This window comes from Rhea americana, unplaced genomic scaffold (assembly GCF_003343005.1).
Source record: "Rhea americana isolate MKP2758 unplaced genomic scaffold, rheAme1 scaffold_26, whole genome shotgun sequence".
Classification (NCBI taxonomy): domain Eukaryota; kingdom Metazoa; phylum Chordata; class Aves; order Rheiformes; family Rheidae; genus Rhea; species Rhea americana.
In genome coordinates, this window is record NW_028186379.1 from 2,711,670 (window position 1) to 2,732,029 (window position 20,360).

The window sequence follows — 20,360 nt, forward strand, 5'->3', positions numbered from 1 at the left end:
GATTCAAGAGATTAGTGAGTTTTGACCTTTGTGGTGGCAGTGTTGGCTTTGGAGTGCAGAGTTCTAATTAAATTATGAATGCACTTAGATAGTGGATTTTAAATGGTCTCATTGTATTCTTCCAAGGACTATGAACTTCAAAAATCAAGGATAGCATTAGATGTCAGCCAAGTGTTTTGTCCTTCTSATAGTTTGTCTTTACATCTGAATTAGTGCCAATTTGCACAGATTGTGTGTCAGTTTAAATACAAGAAACAGGCCTCAGTCTGCTTGAACTCYGTTCCACCAAAGACTTCTAAAAACTTCTGGTAGTCTGCAAACTATAATGGTTGTTTCACATTAAGTTGCTTTGTAGAATTATAAAACAGCTTTTCTTGTGCTTTCAAATAAAATGTTGTCATCCACTAATGAATGAGATACCATCTGTAATAATTAAGGTTATTCTACTTGTTTTCCCCCTGCAGCAAAACTTCTGAAGGTTTGCAGAAGATAGTAAGGGAACAACCAAGAAGGCTATTGCACTATTGTAAGTACTGCACTTTGTGTGTGTGGGGGGGAAGTGAATTAAGAATGTTGTAAGAAGATWTTCATTTTGGGGGGAAAAATGAGCTACTAAAGGGACTACATGTAAAATACAGAACAGGATGTATTGTAGCAATCATGTTAATAATTTACAAGGAAAAAAACTGCAGTCTTGTAAAATCTAAAATTGTATCCTTGTGCAGTGTAATCAGGATTTTACCAATAGCAGTGAAAAATATTTCTCTATCCACCAAAGATTGATCTAGTTTATATACATTTGTTTATTTAAAACTATCAGAATTTAGAAAATCATTGTAGTTTTGCAGGTTTGTCATTTGTTTTAGTGACTTATTGTTTAGGTTATTTTGCAGAATTATTTATTTGCTGATTTATTTATGTATTTCATTATTTATTTATTTGATTATTTAGTAAATTATTTATCTGATGAATTATTAATACATCTTCATGACATGCTTTAAATTATTTATAACTTAATTTTGAGTTTATTGCTTTTCGACGCTGCATTGTTACTGACTAGTTTTGATTTTTTTTTTCTTTCTTGGTTCTTGAAAATTAAAGTACTAGCTCTAAGGCAAAAGTATATTCTTTGCAGAATCCATAGACAGTTTTCAATAAAATAATTTACCATGTAGATACTAATTTTGTTTAGTTTTATATTGGTTTAATATTACTTTTCTATTTATTTAGCTTTTGCTTCTATTATTTCATAGGTGTATCAAGATSAAATGAGTGACCTTTAAGGAACAAAAATAAATGTCTACTTTAAAATGTATAGAAACAGTTCTGTTTTCACATTGTTAATTACTAGTTAATTATTCTTAAAGTTTACTACACATATCTTTGTCAAAATAAAAAAGGATGCTTTTTAATGAGCCTCTTGATAGCTGAACTAACATATTTAACTTCTGTTAATAAGAAAATAATAGAATCATATTAATAATTCTTGCTGAGGGTTCCTTCTTACTAGCAAAGTTTTAAATGTATTGGGAAGAATGATGGTATTTTTAGATGTAGAAGGAGATACGTGTCAGAGTGACAGATGAGTTACGTTTTTTTCTCCGTTTTTTTGCATGCGTAGGAATTTATAAACTTCAAAAATTCAGCATCTCTGTGTTGTTACATGTAAACTACTGTTATGTTCTGTGTTCACAAAGAATTGTTCTTACCTCACAGCATATTGTTGCAAAGCCTGTTGTTGCATTGCTGTCTTCTGCCACTTAGAAAGGTCTGCAGACRAGTCTTTTTCTCTGAAGAGCCTTGAGTAAATGTATAAGGACAGTGTAAGGGGTCACATTCAGGCTTCATATATGAGTACCCATTCCACAGAGTTTGACATAGGTACCTCAGATCAGAATTTGACTCAGAGTAAATTTTCACTGATGAGTTTTTCAGGAGCCATAAACCTCTTATCTGAAGTTACTGATTTAACTTCTGTTTCCAATGAGTAACTCCTTCAGCAGTCTGAAGCCACCTTGTAGAAAAGTGCTGTGACTGACAGCATGGTTTCATAGTGCTGAAGGAGCTTTAATGAATAGGGCAAAGCAGTAGTTTCTGTGGAAAAGTGCCATGTGCATAACATGGCCTTTATTCTATGTTTAGTGCCTGAAATGAATTACTGTATACTTTAAAGTTTTAACACAGCATGGAAAGGCTGCATTGTACATTTCAAGTTTCAATGCCGTTGAAATACAGTAGAAATGGCCTCTGTAGACAGGTTTCACTATAGAACTTAAATTATGCATGTGTATATCCAAATTCCTTATTTTGAAATATTGAATGTATGAATATTTAATTTGTATCTTGCTTTAGTATCTTCATATGCTTGCCTTAAAGGAAGCTGTTTCCTTTGATTTATATACATGGATAAAAATGTGTGTATAGTATGTATCAATGGTTTTTCTCTCTACAGCATTAGATGAATAGCTTTGGATAATGATAGCTACTGATTTTTATTCTGCAGCTTGCTACCATTGTATAAAATGAAAATTTGTCATATTTTTTCTATTAATCTTTCTTGAATTTCAAATTTATTTGCTTTCCAGAAATATTTTCTTAATTACATATGTTTATAAAATTCAAGTATGTCCCACRTCCTAACGATGCAGCATTTTTCATCTGTGCGCAGTAACAGAGCCCTAAATATTATCATTATTTGGGGCAGAATTTTAATCTGAAATTTACATTTCTCTTTATTTGAATATTTTGACTGAAATGGAGAGCTCCAAGGGAGTTCCTGAATGTATACTGATTTATGTGGCATAGTCTATGAATATTTGTACAGTCACTCTTATTTCCTTGCATAAACAAGATCTTATTGTTCGATAATACCTATTATATGTGGTTACAAAGGTAAGTGCTGTCAGTACATTCTGCCACTAGATTCTCAGAGTATGAAGCATTTCCTGAAATACATGGTACTGCTGTTATAGGGTAATATAACGCAGCTTATGTGTTGGCGCTGAAAGTAGCTACTTTATAATGATGACAAGTGAAAGTACAGCCAAAGGTCACATTAAACAAGAGATTTCTTTCACACCTCATCCATTTTTTGGATGGGGTATGAAAATAGCTCCGTACCCTACACTGCTGTATTTTTGAAAAGAAGTTGTCTTGATTTTTTTTTTATACCTTGTATATTACTTTGTTCACGTTTTAAAAATGGACTGTAGAATTCTAGCATGCTACAGAATTATTCAAAAGCAGCTTAATTTGTGTGCAGTTAGGCAATATGAGTAATATTTCAACTCACTATGTATTTTTTTTTAGTTCATGAAGTTGCTTAAAGGTGCTTCAAATTTTAGAAGAACTATTTATGTGCAAAGTGTTATTTATATTAATATTGCATGACCAGAACTATGTTTTTCTTCCATATCTTTTTAAGAAGAAAAATACGGATTTTTGTTTTCTGAAAATTAGAGACTTTTTCAGAAGCAGAAAAGGAAAAGCAAGCATCTTCACACTGATAGACTAGTTTTTAGCTCCAATTTAAAGAGATCCTGCTCGTAATCCTGCTAGTGAAAGAATAATTTAGACTGTAGGCTCAATCAGTTCCTGGTCTTGTGCTGAAACAGMCAACCAGGATGCTAAAAAAAGAGCTGTTTTTAAAATGTGAATAGTCATGTGTTAGAAAATGAAAATGAAGCTGACTTGTTTCACAGAGGTTGCTGAGCAGTTAGGAGATGCTGGTTGGGAGGCCTAAATATGGTGTATTATTGATAGGTATATTTCTGTTCTAATCTAACTCCATAGAAATCATAGAAGCCATATTAAGCTCTTCTTCAATTTATTCCATACAGATAAAAGAATTTACATCTCATGAGTCATATATTTCCTGTTGTATCTTTGATACATCCATTTTTAGTATTTTTCTTGCCTCTATTCTCTATTGGTATGCTTAGAGAGTCTGTGTGTAGGAGCCTCTTATTTCACCCATGAAGCAAGGAGGAGTTCAAATCAATAGCAGTGTGCCATTGATACTAAATGATGTTTCTTCTTACCACAATAAGGCCTGATTGTGTCAGCCTAATGATACTAGCTTGCTTCACAGAATAGGGATCAGCACTCTGTCAAATTAAGCTTTATAAGTATTAAAAAAGCCTTTGGGAGGAAATACTAGAGAAATACTCTAGTATTTGTAACCAAACWCATGTATTGGATTTGTAAAATGAGTATTCAAGAACTTAATAGTTTTATTTCACTTTGTAGGAGAGCTGGTTTGCAGTGTATTTTGGAAGTTTTATACATTTTATAGGATGTAGGATTGATCAGAGCTGACATGAAAGTAGGATATCTTAGAAAGAAATTACAAGCAAAAATGGTAAAATGGGGTTCGTAGTAAGACCATAGCTTAGAAAAATACCTCAAGCTAGGGAGAAACTCTTCCACAAAAAAGTCTTTGCAGCACTACCAAGAAAGAGAATGTCTGCAAGAGGGAAAAGATACAGCCAGAAGGAATTGCAACACTAGGTCTGGATTATGCTCTACAACATGGTCAAAAAGGAGTAAACAGTTACTCTCGACTTGAACCAAGGATCCCATGGGGAGATAATAGTTGTGGAAAGATATGAGTTTGAGAGGAAACCATGGGAAGCAATGCTATAATGATAGGAACTTCTGAGCATTATGTTGGTAGCAGCAGTTGGTTTTTGGGAAGCCCAGACTTTTTTTATATTGGACATCTTTGAGCAACAGGAGAGATGAATCATTCTATTTCACTATTAAAATATCCCACTCTTTACTGCAGTGTACATTTTGTGTTTGTACATTTATATATGTATCTTCCACTGTGTAGTAGATGTAAATTTTTTTCATTTGAAAGAACATGAGAAGATATTATACTTGCATGGGTAAACATTCACATAGTACTTCATGAATTTTAGCTTGAATATTGAACCACAACTGCCCATTCTATGAAACCCTTTCAATAGTAAGCCTTATTAGTAGTTACACATGTAGCTTTTAAATTATATTTACACTATTTTCATTTTCTTATATTTTTAAGCAAAACGTGGAGTCCCAAACATTCGTAATGTGAACTGCATTTTAATRTTTTTGTTCTTTTTCAATATCTCCCCTTCTGCTTCTCTCATTTTTATCTGTAYGGTTTTTATAAAGTCACCTGCCATCATGATATCTGAGGGTTTTTGTGAAGAGGAAACACCTCCTGTTCTGCTAACAATGAAGCAAGTTATAGTAGTGTTTTATATTTCGTTAATGGCGGTGAATATTATACGAAGCTATGCAATCTTTTGGATTTCTTTAATGCAYGTTAACTGCAGGAAATGAGTAGCGTCCAAAAGATGACCAGCAACTCTAGAGATGTAGCTCATAGACTTTATCCACTACAGATCTAGGAAGGTTTCAGTGATTCTCCTTCTCACTGAAATGTTTTAATGGATCCAAATCTACATCAAGAGCACTTTGCCAGCTTATTTATCCTGGTGACACACTTCTAYCTCAGATGCTGCTTACTAGCAAAATGGTAGTATTGCCAGAATAGCAGAGTCTCGTCCATGGATCGCCTACTTCTTCATTCTATCCCCAGTGCTGAAAGACACTGAAAACCAATTTTGCTAGTATAACTTCCCCTTATTTGTGTAAAGTTAGCACACGCTTGAAACACCTCCAGCATACTCCATGCATACGTGTACTATCTTAGCATAAACCTAAGCTGCATAGCAGAAGGAGCCACTAATGTCTTGTCAGCAATACAGTGACGATGCAGGAAGTTCAGTGAAGGTTGTGTGTTCTGTGGTGACTTGTCTTTACTACAACGTGTTTTTCCTTTTAACTGAACTTCTGATCTTGCACATGTTTGAGCATRACTTATGACAAGCTAATAGTGGCACTGAGGGTGATGAATATATTCTCTTACAGCATTATATTTAGTAAACACCAATTTTAGAGTATTTGCTTTATCCTAGGCTCTTGCATTTGACATGTGGTTGTAGATAGATTTAATGTTCATTACTCTGTTGTGAGGATCAACGAACATTAAAAACATCCCTGATAGTTGTGGTGAAAACAGTCAACAGCAATATCAAATGCAACAAGCTTTGTCATTCACTCATTATTATGTTGTTTATATTATTTCTGTCTTTTTTGTAAATGCCATCTTTCAGTGGACCAAAGCTTTCAGAGAACTTAGTCAWCTGTGACTGTTCCATTATTTCATATTTCTATTAGTTTTATTTCTAATGTTTGATTTAAAAAAAACAGATTTAGATTAATGCTGCAAAACTTAATTTCTCTATGGCAGGCATTAATACGAATTTCATATGTTTGGGTAAACAAGTAGTTCTTTTGAAATTGTAATATCTATTGATAGACAGAAGCTGGTGTGCATGGGTAATCTGGAAACTTGTTGCATAAGCTTTCTTTTGACATTTCRTGTAATATACAGCCAACAAATGAAACAATTGCTATTATTTTACTAGGTAAGTTCACTTTTTTCTGTTGCTATACAGAACTGTTTTTGTTTCAGTACTACATAGCCCTTCACTATATTATGTCCATTTGTGCTATCTGTTTTGTTTCAAAAGATAATGCCCATTACATGCAGAAACATATTCGTTCACAACTTAGAAAATATATAAAGGTAATAATTTACATTTTCTTTGCCATGCCCACTTCTTTTTAATAAATACCTGTACTATTTAGGAAGGAAATTAAAAGTAACATGGGAATGAGAAGTATATTTGTATAACATCTTGAATAAATGTCTTTTGTTTATCATTAATCCCTTCAGTTACACAGTACTACTCTTAAGACTTTTTGTTAGAGAGTGGCTGTATTGTATGCGTGTGCATGTAATACATTCTCAGAAGAATTAATAAAACTACGTGCACATCTGAAGAAATATTCTGCATCTTCTGTAAAACATATTTTGAATAAGTAGCTCATCTATTGAGTGGTGTTGTCCATTGATTCTAAAGATCTTTTTCTGTGCACAGACAAATCAAGATATAATCATTTGTAATTTCTTCTCTTCRTGAAAAGAAGTGATGAATAATATGATTGGAGGGAGCGCATGAGTCATGAAATGGGTAGTTGGAGAATCATGGAAAAATTCACTTAAAAAAACCCTCTCCTGCTTACCAAGATTCATAATGYGTGTTCAGTTTACTGTAACATATCTAGAAATTATGATGGTAAATGTTTCAATAAAAGCCTAGGATGGATGAACAACAACTCCATAGTCACTGAATTCTAACATTGATATGACGGGTTATAAAAGAGAGTCCTGTAACTCTTAGCTAAAAGTACAGTGACTGGATAAAATGAAGATCAGAAGATGCTTTCTCTTTTGATCCCYATTTGCAGGGGAAAATAAAATGTCTTAAATATACCACAAATAATGTGGAATGAATGTAGACCTTGTGATCCCAACAGTATGTATGTTACTGTGAAACAGCTTTTAAAGGGCTGTTGAAATATTGATAACGTGGTAGAGCACTTCARATTTTCCTTTTTCTATTTCAAATGTTGATCTATGTATTCAGTCAATATTTGTACTCTTTTATTCTTGGTGGCACAACTAGGAGTAAAAGAGAGTGAAAAATAAGTAACTAAATAAATGACTTTATTTGACATAACTCCACTTGCAAAAAATTCATCTTGTTTTCAGCTTTTCTTTCATACTAAAATCATGAAGCATTTATTATAAAAATTGCTCAATAGATTCAAACACCAACTAAATGTCCCAGGCAAGACTCATATAACCAGTTATTGTTTCCCTGCAGTGACCTGGGCTAGGCAGCCTAGCATCTGCCTTTATTTTGTCTTCAGTGACCTAAGCCAGATTTCTTCAAAAAATATTGCTGATATTTTTCCCTGCAGTCACTCAGGCTAATTCCTTTTACATACTACAGCTGTTTTTGAAAGATTTYGTCTCTTTTTTCTTTTCTGACTCACTCTTTCTGTGATTTTAAAGAGGTAATTTTAAAAATTTTCAARCAATGTTAAACATAGGATTGTTCATCAGTTTTGCTTCAAGGCATGTGTCAACRCTATAGGAAAAATGACAAATAGGATTTACTTTCACAGGAGCAGCCCCATCTTTCCTGAGAGTCTTATGGACAAAGAATCCTGATCTTGAAATGCATTAATTCCATTCTTTTATCTAGAAGGAATCAAGATGAAGGTGGTGGAAGTTTGGGAGAGCGCAGAGTTGAGAAGCATTAAAAAAGGGAGATGTTTTGCTCTGAGAGCTAACAGGCTAAAAATATTATGTAGCAGAATATTCAAAATGAGAATAAAAATCAATTTATTAATGATAGAGGCCTTAATCAATTGGATCAAGCTGTCTTCTGGAGGTCATTATTTCTGAATAGTTAAATGCAAAACAGTAAAGTATATCYGCAGTATTTCTTTTGATAACCGATTCCTCAGAAGTTTCTAACAGATGATGTCTATAAGTACCTRAAGRGAGAGTTCCAAGGGGATGGGGCTGAACTCTTTTCGGTGGTCCCATGTGACAAGACAAGAGGCAATGGGCAAAAGCTGAACCACAGGAAGTTCCACCTGAATGTGAGGGGGAATTTGTTGACTGAGAGTGACGRAGCACTGGCGCAGGTTGCCCAGAGAGGTTGTGGAGTTTCCTTCTCTGGAGATCTTCAAGGCCCACCTGGATGCAACCCTGTCTAACRTACTCTAGGTGATCTTGCTTGAGCAGAGGGATAGGACTAGATGATCTCCAGAGGTCCGTTCCAACCTTACCAATTCTATGATTCTTTGATTAAATATATGGAAGGAGGAGCGAAGGAGGAATGGATAACATGAAAAAATTTCCAAAGATCCTATGATGAGAGCTTTTCTTTTTCTGATACTCAGCCTTTTTCAGTCTTATCTTCAGTTCCGTTTTTTTAAATATGCAGTAGTCATTAGTTAATATCAGTTTATTGTCATTGTTAGAACTACAATTAAAGTTTAGTGATCTTTTAGGAAATTTAGAAATACAGAATGTCTTTTAGAATTTTTAAGATTACTAGAACATGCTGGAGGCCTCATATTTGATGATATTTGAAGCTTTGGAAGGCACAATATTCTAGCTTTCTTGCATTGTTTCCAATTGGGTATGTGCCCCTAGTCTTAATAATTTAGGGACAGCAAAAATGCAACACAAATGCATTCTGTTCACTCAGTAGAAGAGGCTTTGCTTTTACCAACTAGTTAGCCAAAAAATGTCAGAAGTCAAATTGCTTCCTYTCAAGCTGCCTTTGTCATGTTGATTACAAGAGTAGGTTACTTCATAACTGTGAGTGTTTCTTCAGCGCATGATTTTTCACTGAACACCACTATGCCTTTTATTTGTTGTATGAAATAGGAAAATAAAATGGTTTACATCAACGCTGTTTTCTGCAGAATTCTGAAAAAATCATAGCATATATTGGTGTTGGTATATACTCAAAATGCCTGTTTTATTTCAAGGATAGGCTTTACTTCCACCAAGATGTGGGCAATGTGAGTGAGGCCTGCTTCTACTACTAAAAAATGAACCTGCTTTATCTCTTTCCTCATGTAGTGTCATTTCCTATCTTATCTTAATTTATTTGTTCCATTTTAGTCTTTGAGGATGATTCTTATGCATACACAGAGAAGAAGAGTTTATGGGAGGGTAGGCCTCAATGTCTGCAGGTGATAAGAGCTGTGATAATGAAATGTTTTTTCTTCAAAATCAGACTTTTACAAATTGATAGCCTGACTAGACTGACTAGCTGAGTGGCTTGCATATTAAATCTAAAAGTAAAATCAAACAACAAAATTCTTCTTCAAGGGGAGGGAGGGGAGTGGGATATTATTCTGAGTCTTTAAGGTATTTCCAGGTTGATGTGATTGACTTTTAGATGCAGATTGGAGATGCAAAAGTCATACCAGAAGTGACAGAGAGAGAAAATTTGGGAATCTGTGCATTAGTTGAGGATATTTTGTCAAAATTGACCTTTGCCAACATGAGTCTTGTTTGGGAATAAGCTCAATTTTAAAACTACCTACCTCTCCTTTAGGGACATCTCTTATAAACAGACATTACTAATTACAGATAGACTCATAACTGATAGATCCATGAAGGTATATTATCAGCTTCTCATATGCTGAGAGGTATCCCTAAAAAGATGAAATAGAATATTCCTTTGCATTCTTGTAGAAGTAGTGAAGGTTTCGGTGGCATTTTGTAATCGGATAAGTTATAGTTGATACCCTGTTCTGTTTGGGCTACCTCACGCCCACCTCCTTTTTTGTAATCTCWTTTTTTKKKKTTTTTTTTTTAAGCTATGAAGAACACCTTAGTGGGACATACTCAATAATGTTTTAGTAATGTTTGTATGTTCGGACAGGTTGTTTGGGAAGTTTGATTGTATCAATCATCATATTTCTGTCAAAAAAAAAAATTAAGGGCTGAATCCTGTTTCCTTACCAAAATGATTTCAGCCTTTCTTAGCCACTTATTTTATACGATCAGCTATCGTTTTGAAAAGCTTTTGCATAAGAGTATGAACAAACTTTTGAAGTGAAGTCAGGACACAAAGTTACTGTTTTGAACCGTCAAGAAAAACTGTGTAGTAATAAATTTTCATTATATGCTAGTGTTCAAGACTCTTACTAAGGTAAATGGTGTAGTTGAAGTCAGAAAGTTTATGTGCTTGTCCAAAAAGATTCCGTTATAAGTTGGCTTTAGACGTTAAATGAAAAAAGAGCTTCCTGGATCTTATATGACCTAGGTCCAGGCTGTACAAGCAACAGGCCATATATTTTGTAATTATTTTTATTTGACCATGAGAAGTACTTTCTTTTGGATCTAAGTAACTGACTCCCAGGCCACATGGCTTGTGGCTCTGTAATTTGTTGTGGGAATCTCAGTTGTTCTTATTTTCACTAGACTTCCCAAGATGTGTTCTTTATATCTAACAGGACATAGGTTTTTGAAGGCTTTTTTGCTCCGGCTCTTAGGAAAGCATAGAGRTCAAATACCTCCTTGCCTGTGGTTTAGTTTCTCTAAGTTTTGGGGTTTTTTTTACAGTATTGCAGGGTTTGTTAGATTTGGCGTGGTTTTAGAACATCCTTTGTCGTGGTGAAAAAAAATTCTTACACCACTTGTAACAGTAATATTCTGTGGAAGATTTGCAAGATATTTGGTTCAGTTTGTTGTGCTTGGACAGTTGCGTTGATGGTGATCTGTCCTTTAACTGAAGAAAGGAAATATCTTGCTGTCCAGCAAAATTGGAATACAGATTTTACAATCTTACTAAACTGGATAATTAATGTTTGTGAAAAGGAAATACATAAGGATAATTAATTGCTTTCATATAGATCTTAAATGTCTGTATTTATGGAAAATGTATGCATTGTTTAAAGTATTATGATAATATACTTGTGATTTGTATGTCAGCTATTTTGAACTTGTAGTTCATGCTGTACTTTTCTTTATACAGAGATTAATGAGGAGAAAAGGGGTAAGGCATTTTTGTTATGGCCAATTTATTTCATTTCAGGCTGTATTATCATTTGGTAAAAGCCCTATTGATTAGCCTTCATAGCTTTACAGAGCTTTTCTTCTAAGCACTTAAAGTTTGAGTTGTCTTACTCCCATAGGACTGAAAGAAAGCTGTTAGTACCATGAAATTCTTCTTCTGTATGTTTCCAACAGCTTGAAGCCTCTTGGAATGCAAAATATTAGCACATTAATGTTATTAACCCCTTTAGTACAAAATGCTTTGGGAAGTAAAAATATTTTCATATCTTCAAAGTCTGGATTGTTTCTTCCATATGAGTACAGTTTCTTAAAGCTGAAAAATGTGTTGCTGTGCAACAAACAGATGCTACTCTAACAATGCAATACATTATGTACCAAAAATGATCTTGGTTTTAATCATAGATGCTGATTTAATGAGACAAGACTAGCTTACATCAAAAATGGATTTAGGGTGTGATTTTGTTTTCTCTGTGTTTTCTCTACATAATTAATAGGAGTATGGTACCTTATATACTGTGTTTTAAATTTGAAAGTGTACTTTGGTTTTATGTCATTTTACACTCCTAGTTTCTCAATCTGCTTTGTATAATACTCTTTTYGTTCCATTTTATGATGTGAACACAAAGGCATTAGTAAATCTTATGCACTGTTAATGTATTTGCAATAAATGAGCTATTTCCTCAAAAAGTATTGTCTTTTTACAGTGTCGATCTGATCATGCTTAATCCTTCCATTTTGGCCACGTTTTCTTTTTCTGTCTGTTTTCTGAATGTCTCACATTCAGTGACTTCATCTTGCATTTACCGTGTGGGACATGTAAGATGTTTGCCTGTAGCTAATGTTAGGTTATGGATCAGAAAAACGATGCTAATCAATATTCTCAAATAGTATCAGTACTTTTTAATCTTGAAAACAGACCTAACCCCTGGGAACATTTCATTGTTGATACCTCTTCAGTTTAACTTTCATTTTGTTCTGTGGATATTCTGTACRTTAGTTGCTACCTCTAATCCTTCTACCACCAGATGCAAATTTTGACTGACAATCTTACTTTTAGATCAAGTCAGATAATACTATACTTAGGGGGAARGGGGAGTCTTTGTATTGTGTTTTTAATTCCACTGAACCCAGCAGAGTTAAATGTAGTTTGGATGCACAGGGAAGAATTAATGATTGGAAGATACAGAGTTGGTAAATTATTTATTCTGGCCCTGAGGAAGCTGAAAAGCTGAGTGAAAGACTAATAAATCATTTGTGGTAGTGCTGGTTGTCACTTCCAATTATTTTAGACGGTTTTGTGATAAACTGCAGCACCTGCTAGATATCCCTACACCATCCCTTGATGCTTGCAGTGCAGCTTGTTCAGTCAATTATCAAAGGCAAATTTGTCTAAAGTTTCCTCAGGTTGGAAAGAGAATTACTTTTCTCAGTTGCCCCTTCCCCCATTTTTAAGCTCCTTTTTCATTGCATGCATGAAATGGGTAAAATCTGTGATACATGTAAAATTTGATTGACGTAATGTACATTCTGGTATGATCTATTGATCCACTGAGGAACAGGATGAGGAGTGATGTGTGTGTGTTAGCCTAACCTTGAACGGCTGTCTTCATTTCATCTCTCTGAAGTGAGCTGTTTCTAAGATATGTGAACTAGTATTCAACCTCTGGTTTTGAGGATTATGTTGGAGCTAGTACTGAAGTTGCAAAGGAGACTGRCCTGATTATCAGTTGATTTTGTCACCTGTTAAACTTTCCTGCTATTTTTTTTCAGAAAATCTTTGTGTAAAATTCCAGTTATGTATACAGAGGCCCTGTTGCTCCACAGCATACAACACTTGCATAAATAGAGTTTAAGGCAGAGAAAAGTAGTTGGAGGATAGAGAGAGAATTTAATAAGAGGAATAATGAAGTGTCTTTCAGATACAGGAGGGGGAGCAAAATGTTGGAAAGAGTAAAGTTGTTGATGGAGAAAGAAGACAAGTAGTATGAATACTGGAGGGAGAAAGAACTGGAGTAAATTAGTGACAGGCAGCTACTTGTTCATACTACCTTGCTGAAGGTAGCTTTGTCAGGCATTTAGTAAGTCTTTTAACTTACTTACATTTAGCTTCAATTTGATCATTTTCTTTTCTGAGACACAGGAACCAGACCTGCCCTAAAAAATGTGTGCCTTTCAAAAGTGAAAAAACAGGAAAATGTGATCTAGTTCTGTATATATTGCTTACATGCTTGAAGGATGGTTGTCTCTTTAAAAAAGGGAGAAAAAAGAAAAAGATGTTTTACCAAGTTGGTCTCGAACCTCACTATAATCCGAAGGAAGGGAAGGAGGGAACTCCTGGCTTTGCAGAAACTCCAAAAAGCTATTTCTGTTCATCTTGGGAAAAGGACTGCAAAAACTGAAAACAGTATTTAATTGATTTTTCATCTGAAAAATCTTAAGAAGTTGTTATGCTTCAGTTAGAGTTAATCAGTTAGAGTTAAAAGTTAATCACTTTAAAACTACTGAGATTCTCGTTCATGTCTCTGTTACTCTGTTACTAGAGGAAAGGTGCATCTTACGCACACAGCTGAAAGATTACATAGTAAACGTTGAATACTGGAACTTAACAGGTATAGAGTAAGCTTTCGGTATATTTTCCACTACTTTCCTAGTCTAATTCATCCAAATAACATTGAATTCTAAGTATTCTAAGACTATGATATAGTCTATACCTCCATTCTTTGGAAGGTAGAAAATTCAGTTTTGTGATTATTTCCATTATTTCAATAGTAGGACACAGTTTGGAGTTTTAAGTGAAATCAGGTGAAAATCAGTGAAAATACCAGGTGCAGTCACTGTGCTTCCCCTGATGGCTGCAGTATGAAAAGAGCTGCAGAAGTTAAGCTCCAGATCTATGAACTTTAAGAAAACTCCAGGAATCCACATGAAWTTTTTGCAACTGGCAAGTAGTTTTTTTGAATGCATTTAGGAAGTGACCACTGAGCTGTGGTCTGCTTAAATTCCAGAAGGTTGATACCAAGTGCCTGAAAAACATACTGAAGTGCAGCGAAGGGAGTTTTGCTGTTTGATTAGGAGGCGGCAGGAAGGATTGTTTGCTCAGTTTGCTGGATATCTCTTTTTCTTTTTTCAGCCACTGACTATATGGTCAGGCTTTAAGAACTAATCTGTATTATTACTACTTTATTAGAGAAAATGTTTCTATAAACATGCTATATCTGATGGTAACACAAATCAAATCAGTGTGGAATCTTTTCTGTGGCTTTAATCAACTGTTTAATCACGATTTAAATCAAGATCTAGATGTAAATGGATATTAATCATGGTTCTTACTTCCTTATTTCTCAAAGAAAGGTGATGTCTGTAGCAAATGTTGATTTGCAAATAAATGCACCTTTTCTGTAGCTGTTTTGTATTTATTTCTTGATAAACATAATATGGTGCATTCATGCATTTTTTAAGCAATTAGATCTCAACATATACAAAAATAATAWTTTTTTTAGTTTTACAAGAAAGTGGAAGACTGATTATTTTTAGGACTTCTTTAATTCATGATTTGTGTCTAGTTCAATGAATATTGGCATTGAGTTAAAACTGCACAAAAATAGCAATATGTAATTTTCTTAAGGTAATCTCATTTGTAGGATGAGTGTGGTGGATATTCAAGAAAAGGAGAAGAAAAAATGTATTCTGAAATGAAAATAAGCAGTATCTTGTAAAAGAAATCCATAATAAACTCTTCACTATGTTCTAGAAAATCTTAAAACCAGTGAATTTTATTTTTAGACATAGTTTTTACTCAGAGTTTAAAACAGGAAAACAAGCCTTCCTACTTTCCCTATTGATTTTCAGCTTTGCAAGTCATTGAACTCAGCCCATCAAATAACCTAGAAAAATCAAAGATGATAGCTGTGCACCTGCCTGAGAGGCTATCGCAGTCAGGAGTTGCATCAGTCCTTGAGCAAACTATTTCCAGGTTTTCACTCAGTTTTTTAATTTACTCTTTTAATAGAGGGGCTTTTCAAAACAACATGGCAGCCATACAGAATTGGGCCAGACATACGTCTAATGTCCTTTTTCCAACCTGGCTGAAGAAAGATTCCTGCAGAGAAGTTTAAGAACAGGAGATGCCTGTAACAGTAATTCCCACATATGCTCTTCAGCCTTCTGGAGAACTTTAATCTTCCCTTTCACCAGTTCTTCAAGACTTTAGCAGCAAAAGGTTACAGATTTTTTTTTTATTTAATTGGATTATTTTGATTTCAGTTTTAATTTTTTTATTTATAGAAGGAAGAATATTAAACTTAAATTAAAAACGTATGCATCTTCAGCATCAGACATTTGGTGCTATGGATTTAATTATTTGAACTTCCTTAAACAGGAGAAGAATGGAAGGAAAATGTTCATAGTATTTTAGTAGTATTTTATTTTTTTCCATAACACTGTTTTTGAAAAGGTACTCTGTCACTGAATTCCTTAGTTTTGGTAGAACAGTTATTGTTCACTGTTACAGAGCTGTGATTATTTTATTTAGTCCATTATGATTTCAGTTGAGCATCTCAGCAGGGTTGCTTTTTAAAGGTTTTATGTGCATTTTCAAAAAAAGGTGAGGTAGAAGGGCTTCCTTCCAAAAATTGTTAAGAGATACGTTTTTGTGTAGTACAGAATGGAATAATACAATGTAGGTAAAATGGGTGCTAAAAGCAAGCTATAAAGAATATTATCCCTGTTTTTCTTAAAAAAAAAAAAAAAAAAAAAAAAAAAAGTTTGTGAATTTCAGGATGCTAGTGACAATATATGTTGATTGGCTGAACTAGACTGCATATCATGATTAAAATATTGATTTAAAGACAATTTATCATTTCTGTAATATCAATATAGTCGTTTTTAAATTAAGTTAAATTTAAGAAATATTCCCAAATACTGAAAAGTGACTTTTTTTTTTTTCAATAACAGGTTTTAGAGCAAGTTAGCCTTACATCAGTTACAGGGTAATTAGTGGAAACTATATGAAGAGTTGTGGGAGAAGTATGTCTGAAGAACAGTCTCAAGGATAACCAGTGTTGATTCAAACATATCTGATTTACTGAGGTTTTTAAGTATATTTCTGGCATGTTAGGTAAGAGGACTATGCTGCATAGAGCATACTCAACTTTTGAAAATGATTGTGGCTAACAAGCTGTGGAATAGGTTTAGCTCAGTTGGTTAGAGCATGGTGCTAATAATGCCAAGGTCATGGGTTTGATCCCTGTATGGGCCACTTGTTTGGGGTTGGACTAGATGATCTCCAGAGGTCCCTTCCAACCTTACCAATTCTGTGATTCGATGATTCTATGACTACAAAAGAATATAGAACTGGAGAGAGAGAGAAAGAGTGGTAAAAGGGAACCTTTTGTGTTCTGCATTAGAGCAGATTTTAAKTCTGTCTTACTTCTGTTTTCAAAAGCCGGTATCTACAAAGTACAGCAAAGGTATTTGCTGTTGAAAGTGATTCTTGTGTGGAAAACGTAGCTTTGTAGAGTTACTTTCCTGTGGGACAACAGTGCTAAATTAATGTTAGAGTAGTAAACTGCTGCTAGTAGTAGGGAAGGCAATTGCACTCTAGCAGCTGTTGGCAGACAAAGGTAATACTGAGGGGGGCTGGAGTCTGGCCTCTTCCCTGAGCTCTTCTTTGCCCACCACAGCACTGGTGAACACTCCAGTAGTGCATTAAGTGGGGTGGTGAACATCTGCTGGGTGTTATGTTCTATCACTCTCTTCCCAGAGAAGTAACTGTTAGCAAAAGACTGTTTTGTTTAGTATAAAGTGTTTTAAGCACATTTAATATGTAGTTACCTAGAGAAAGAAGTACACTTTGCACTTGGAGTTGGTGATGATGATGACTGTTAGCTCCTGAGAAAAATTAGTTTCATGGTCTTGGACCAACTTCCAAGAAAGTTCTGTCCTTATAAAAGAGCTTTATAATATTATGGAATTTTCTTCCTATTGGAACTATGGACAGTCATTTAAACTGAAAGCATGGAAGTGCACAGAAGAGGTCAAGACTGGAGTTTTATGAGTTGATCTTGGGGTATGCTGCAGCTGAGAGATATCAAAAATGTGAATAGTAGAATTCTACTCACTGTGCACTAGAATGGAGAAGAGCTTTGTAGTTAACAGAGGAGATGATAGCATTTTTTAGGATGTGGCCAAATGCTAGGTTAGCATCATTGAAGAATATGAGTGCTGCTAATCTAGAGCAATTGTTGGTTAAAAAATAATAATAAAAAAAAAATACTGGGGTAATTTTTCTGTTGTTTTCTTTTGTCCATCCCCTATTCCAGCTCTTCCCTGAGTTCAGTATCAGCCAGCTGTCCATGAGCTGGTTTTGTCCAAGTGTTTGAAGATGGTGGTGTAATCACAGAAGATGATTGAACAGTGTATTGATACACTGTTACTCTTATGTCTGTGTCACTTACCAGGTCACAGAACAGCTGCATGTAGATTTTGGAAAGGAGCAGTAAAAGCATCGATGCTTGGGAAATTTCACAAGCTGAGAATCATCTGGTGTTTTCTACCAGAAGAATTCAAATTGCTGATTCAGTAATCAGGAGTTCTGTCACATCTTCCAGGCTATTGGATGACAGTGTCAAAAGCTGCAGAGGTCTATAGAACAGGGAGTTAATATTTGTGATCTGCGTTGACAAGGAGAAGTCATCCACTGTGTCTCTATGTAGTTTCAGTTCTATGCTTGGTCCATATCTAGGCGAACTTGCAGTTGGCCTTCACCAGACTTTCCTGTTTGTTTCTTCTTAATGCGTCCATCTTAGTCCATGGCGTCTGAGGTGGATCTCTTGGAGAATGTTCTCAGAAATAAAGGCAAGATCAACGAAGGGCAGAGTTACGTTGTTGCTTGAGATTGTTATTTTTTTCTTTTGAAGTTCTAGAAAAGTAAATTTCAGGTATGGAGATTATTCGACAATATTTGAAACTAATTTATGATTCTAAATATAAACATGTGAATATCACTTTAAGGTCTTCATTACAGAACAGCTTAGACTACTATTTGGACAGTAGCTATAGTTACCTCTTTCTCCACTGTGTTCTTAGCTGGACAAGAATGAATATAAACTTTGCAGATATTTTCAGACAGATTTTTTAGCAACTTCCTATTTCATAGTAGAAATCGTTTTTTTTTTAATATAACCAACAACTGGAAAAACATAAGTAGCCTCTTTAACTGGATCTTTTCTTGATGAAAATGTGTGTAATGAGATGCAATTTTTTAAAAAAGTTTATGTTACTATTYATCATGGACTTGTTTAGGAGAAAAAAGGATGCAAGATATGGGCATTTTCTTCGCAACTTTGGCATTCAGACTTGTTTATTTTTGTGATGACATTTTTAATTAAATAGTAAAATAGTAAATTTAACGTATGTGACATCTTGATTTTCCATCTTGAGCTTCCTTTTTACTGTATTTATATCAGCATTGTTATTTGCTGAATTGTTCTTTGAAAGGCTGTTTTCTTCTAGTAAATTTGACTGTTTTTGGCTTTAAATCTAGGAGAATACTGTTACATTGGGTATTASACTGAAGAATTAGGTTTTGACCTTCATCCATTAGGTTTTGTAGTTCTGTTCTTGTTTTGTCAAAAGGTGGATCACAGACATCTAGGGCATGTTTGTTTAGAATGACATACCAGGAAAATGCCTTATTTCATAGCAAGTAGTCTGGAAATTGGGCAGGCAAAGGTGAGGGTAATACAAAATCAGTTTTGAATTTTGTTTCATGCAAGTAGCTTTTATATTATTCTCATCCTACTGATAATTGAGTATCTTAACTACTTGAACACGTGCAATTTTTAATACTGTGTGTGTATAATAGAAGAGGTGATGCAAAAGAACGGCATCTGGATAATCTTAGTGATTCACATGACCATAGTAACCCAAATGAGAGTGCTCATCCTAGTTATAAATTGCAAGTTTGTGACTGCTGAAAAAGTTCCCTTTTAAAGACAGGGAGCTACTTACTTGGTTTCTGGGATAATGACTATATTTCAAAGAGAAAGAGTTTCATATCATGCAACTTTCGAGTCTGACATTGGTGGCTCCGCTAATTGTAATAGAACTGTGTGTGGAACTGCCTCGTTCCAGATGGAACTTTAATCTGGCTTCTGATTGAGCTGAGTGTCCTTGCAGAGTCTCTTAGCATCTGCTTTGGAAATGTATATAACATTATTCAAAATTTGTACCAAATTAAACCACCCTCAGGCTATAATTCAATTTTTCTTTATTGAGGAATGTATTGTCAACAACTTTATGTCACAGAGTAAAATCTACACAGAATCTAGTATTTATTTGGCTAATAACTGGTCATTTAGATTTCTGTGATTGAATTTCAAAGTTCTTCAAGTTTACCTTATGAATTAAAGTTTATATTAAGGAATTGGGAAATATGGTCAGATTATTTTTTTTCCCCTGAAAACAGTTAAGCTTAAATTGATACTTTCAAGTGTTAATCATTGAATTATGTTTTTATTTATAAAATCATAWTTTTTTATAGTTCTAGATTCTAGGAATCAAATTTGAGATACATTTTTTTGTATTTGTATTGTAAGATGAAAAAGCACCCATGGAAAATATTAAAATATACCAGATTCCATTCATTTAACTTCTGTACCTTATTTTAGTTCTTATTGTAGCTCTAACAGTTAATGACTGTGATTTTTGTTATTTATTAATCTCTAAAGTCAGCTGTTTTTAATTATACTTTTTATTTTTAAATCCTCCTGTTTAGCTCAGGTTAACTGCTGTTTTGAATAAGAGTTCTTTTATTAAATATGGTCAGATTAGGGTAGCAGACTGATGC

The 20,360-nt window shown here is 34.3% G+C and overlaps 1 protein-coding gene across 4 annotated transcripts in view; it reads left to right on the plus strand.

The window, feature by feature from the left end:
* The window catches only part of TBC1D5 (TBC1 domain family member 5), a 315,508-nt gene that overhangs the window by 19,437 nt on the left and 275,711 nt on the right, over positions 1–20,360 (plus strand). For all 4 annotated transcript variants that reach the window (XM_085307503.1, XM_085307502.1, XM_085307504.1 and 1 more), the window contains exon 2: positions 465–526. In XM_085307503.1, the coding sequence (XP_085163629.1) occupies positions 465–526 (62 nt within the window). The remainder of the gene's footprint in view (positions 1–464; positions 527–20,360) is intronic.